The following is a 3560-nucleotide window of genomic DNA, read 5'->3' on the forward strand; positions in this document are numbered from 1 at the left end:
TCAGGACATGGAGGAAGAAAGTGATGATAACCACTAAAGGGAAAAAAATTCTTTTTCCTTCATCCAACTGCTTGAAGCTCTTTACTATCAAGAAATGACACTGATCATCAGGGCAGCTGTTTGAAAGCTCAAAAAACAAAAACAAAACAGGCATTCCAGGATTCTGATCACCAAAATACAGATGTGAAATAGAGGACACCCAGCATGTCATATGGGACCCAGAATATCTGGAAAAATAGGATAATTCTTTAGAACAAGGGGTTATAAGCAGGTCTATAGAATGAAGGAGTGGTAACCACTTATTGAACTTTTGTAAAGTGGGAAGTGGGACTCATAAATGTCACACACACACACACACACACACACACACACCCCAAAGCTTGGCACAAGGGAAGTGCACCCACTTGCGTCCGTCCCCCCCTGCTAGCTACATCACTGGGGTGGAAAGCAGATCTTTCTGGAATATTCTTGAGACTTCTGAGCGATTTCATTTCTCCCCCCCCCCCAGTCGCTTCCCTTGAGATCTTTATTTTAACACCCCAGACACACTCACAAGCTTCGTCTTGAAGGGAACCTGCGCTCAGAGCAGGAGGTCAGCAAGTCTCCCTGGACACTGGGGACATAATCTGGAGATGTGGGATGGGGGGTGACGCTGGGGACAAAATCTGGAGATGTGGGGCGGGGGGGGTTGGTCACACTCTGGACGCTGGGGACAAAACCTGGAGATGTGGGGCGGGGCGTGGTCACTAGAGGTGTCCCACACTCGCTCACCCTGAAGGTGGTACCGAGGATGGCCCACCCCTCTAGCTACTCCACCGGGGAGGGGGTTGCTCCAGCGGGCCTTCCCGGGCGGAAGGGAGAGGATGGCTGGCAAGGAGCGGGGGGGAGGGTTGCTGGCTGGGGCCGGGTCTCCTCCCTCCATCCATCGCCTGTTTAAGGCAGGGCAGCGGGAGCCCCCTCCGCTCGCCTCCCCTCGCCCTCCCCCGCTGGCGCACTGCGTTGCCCCTTTAATACCCGCCGCCCGCCCGCCCGCCTGCCCTGTAGCTGCCGGCGCCGGGCATCTCCTGCGCGCAGAGGAGCCTCGCGCAGCCTCCCCTCCGCGGCCGCGTCCCGCCAGCATCGCTGCCTCCGCCCGCAGCGCGGGGATGTGAGCGGCGCGTCCCTGGGGCCCCGATCCCGCGGGAGCCCCGCCGGCGGCGCCACGGAGAGGGCGGTGGAGCAGCGGGCCAAGGGCCGCGCCCCCATGAAGGAGAAGGAGCGGGAGCGGGAGGCGGGCGCGGCGGCGGCGGCGGGCGGGGAGCGGGGCAAGCCGGCCACCTACACCGGGGACAAGAAGGCGCGCATGGCGGCCAAGACGAACAAGAAGTGGGTGCGCCTGGCCACGGTGCTGGCCTACGTCCTCTCCGTCTCGCTCGCGGCCATCGTGCTGGCCGTCTACTACAGCCTCATCTGGCAGCCCGTGCGCGGGGGCGGCGCGGCCGGGGGCCCTTCGTCCACCGCGCAGCCCTCCGCCGCGCCCCCCGGCCCCAGCGCGCCGGCCACGCTCGCGCCCGCGGAACCCCCCGCCACTGCGTCGCAGGAGGACTCCGCCGCGCGCCCGGGCGCCCCGCAGCCCGCCACTCGGCCGGCGACCTAGGTGGCACCCCGCTCGGCACCGCGGATTCAGCACCACGGAGGCAAGCGGGACCCGACGCCCTCCGCGGACGCTGCAGCCCCACGGACTCGAGGGGACTTTGCCGAGGAGACGTGCGCAGGATCGGGACCCCGGGGAGCAGCGAGGCGCTGCCGGACCTCTGCTCGCCCCGCCCGTCGGACTCCCCCTGGATGGGACTCGGGCAGCAGCCGGGAGGACGACACTGCAGGGACGGTGTTGGTTTTTACAGAGGCGCTTGACTAATCAGTGAATGATTTTTGGGGGAGGGGGGAGAGCCACGTGGAATGGAGCTCAGGTATGTCAGCCTGGCTGAAATGCCCCCCCCCACCGCGTCTCCTTTGTATCCTGGTGTATAAACTCTCTTTGTATACAGATGCACTTAGTTCATGCCTAGAGAAGAAGAGCTCTATAATCCGTGCTCTGCACACACACACACAGAGCTGATGCTGAATGGTGTTCAAAGGGCTATTGGGGGGAACACCTTTGGGGGGAAAGTCTCCACTCACCCAGTGGCGTAGCTAGAGGGGGTGCAAAGCACTAAGGCTGCAATTCTGTCCTCAGTTTCCTGGGAGTAAGTCCCATTGACTATTGTGGGACTTACCTCTGAGTAGACATGCACAGGATTGGGCTGTCAGTCTTTTAGGGAGCTGGCCTGCTCCCTGTAAGGGCAGTGTGTAAAGGGCCCATCATCCCCCTCCCCTTTGGAGCCAGGCATACACCTCTGTTTTTGCTGGAATGGTGCCGGAGGGGGGGGCCCTTACACACTGCTCCCTAAAAGACTGACAGCCCAAGCCTAGGCAGGTCTACTGAGAAGTAAGTCCCGTTGTGTTCAGTGGGGCCTACTCCCATGAAATAGGAATTATAGGATTTGTAGCCTTAGTGCTTTGCACCTCCTTGAGCTAATCCACTGCGCTCACCTGGGCTGAAAAGGGGAGCCCCTTCCTCAATACCCAGGTAGCAGGGCTGAGTTGACCTTAAGCTTTATTATTGCTTGCTTAGCACATATTTTGCTAAACCTTTATTGCTCTGTTTTAAGCAGAGAAGCCACTGGATTCCATCTTCTGCTGCGGACATGTTGAAAAGGAATTCATTCCTGTCATGGTTTTACTGTTCTCACGGAAACCCTGGCCTTATGGTTATGATTTGTTAGGGGGTTAACCTTTGGAGTATGTGTGCCTCTGGTTTGGCTGCCATTTCCTTCTGTTTCCCAGGGATATCTTGTAATGCAGTCTTATAGTTTTTATCCTAAACCTTGACAGTTAACTGCACAGAATTGCAGTGCTTAAATTTGCAACCTTGATGTCATTATTCCCAGTCTGTATTAACTTCACCCTTCCCAGTACAAATGTTTATCTCCTATTATCATAGTCTCCATAATAAGAAAGGATGGAAGCGCTACTCTTTGGTCATGTTTCTACTGGGAATCCCAGAACTGGTCCCCTGCTCCTTTCATGCTGTTTCTCTTTGGGTGCTTGCAACTACTGCTGGAACTTATAGAAAATAGGTGACTGACAACCCAATCCTATGCATGTCTACTCAGAAGTAAGTTCCATTATAGTCAATGGGGCTTACTCCAAGGGGAGTGTGGATAGGATTGGGCTGTTAGGCCGCAGTCCTAACCAATTTTCCAGCACTGACATAAGGGCAATGCAACTCCGAGGCCAGGGAACAGACATTGCCCTACCTTGAGGAGGCCTCCATGACTGCCCCCCAACTGCAGGATGCAGCACATGCCCCACTGGCACAGCTATGCCAGTGCTGGAAAGTAGTTTAGGATTGTGCCCTTAGACTTCACGCCATACTATAATTACTGGACGTGGTAGAAGCACTTCTAGAAGTAGTTCCAGCATTAGATCAGTGGTAAAACAGCTAGCACAACAACCCTAGTTAGATATTCCTTTTAAAA

At 56.6% G+C, this 3560-nt stretch overlaps 1 protein-coding gene across 1 annotated transcript; it reads left to right on the forward strand.

The window, feature by feature from the left end:
- The first annotated feature begins 1029 nt into the window (after window positions 1–1029).
- On the forward strand, window positions 1030–1732 carry INAFM2 (InaF motif containing 2). Its single transcript, XM_066611654.1, has one exon. It carries the CDS (start codon window positions 1244–1246, stop codon window positions 1634–1636), a length of 393 nt encoding a protein of 130 aa, XP_066467751.1. The 5' UTR covers window positions 1030–1243; the 3' UTR covers window positions 1637–1732.
- Window positions 1733–3560: the final 1828 nt, after the last annotated feature.

This window comes from Tiliqua scincoides, chromosome 1 (assembly GCF_035046505.1).
Source record: "Tiliqua scincoides isolate rTilSci1 chromosome 1, rTilSci1.hap2, whole genome shotgun sequence".
NCBI classification, from domain to species: domain Eukaryota; kingdom Metazoa; phylum Chordata; class Lepidosauria; order Squamata; family Scincidae; genus Tiliqua; species Tiliqua scincoides.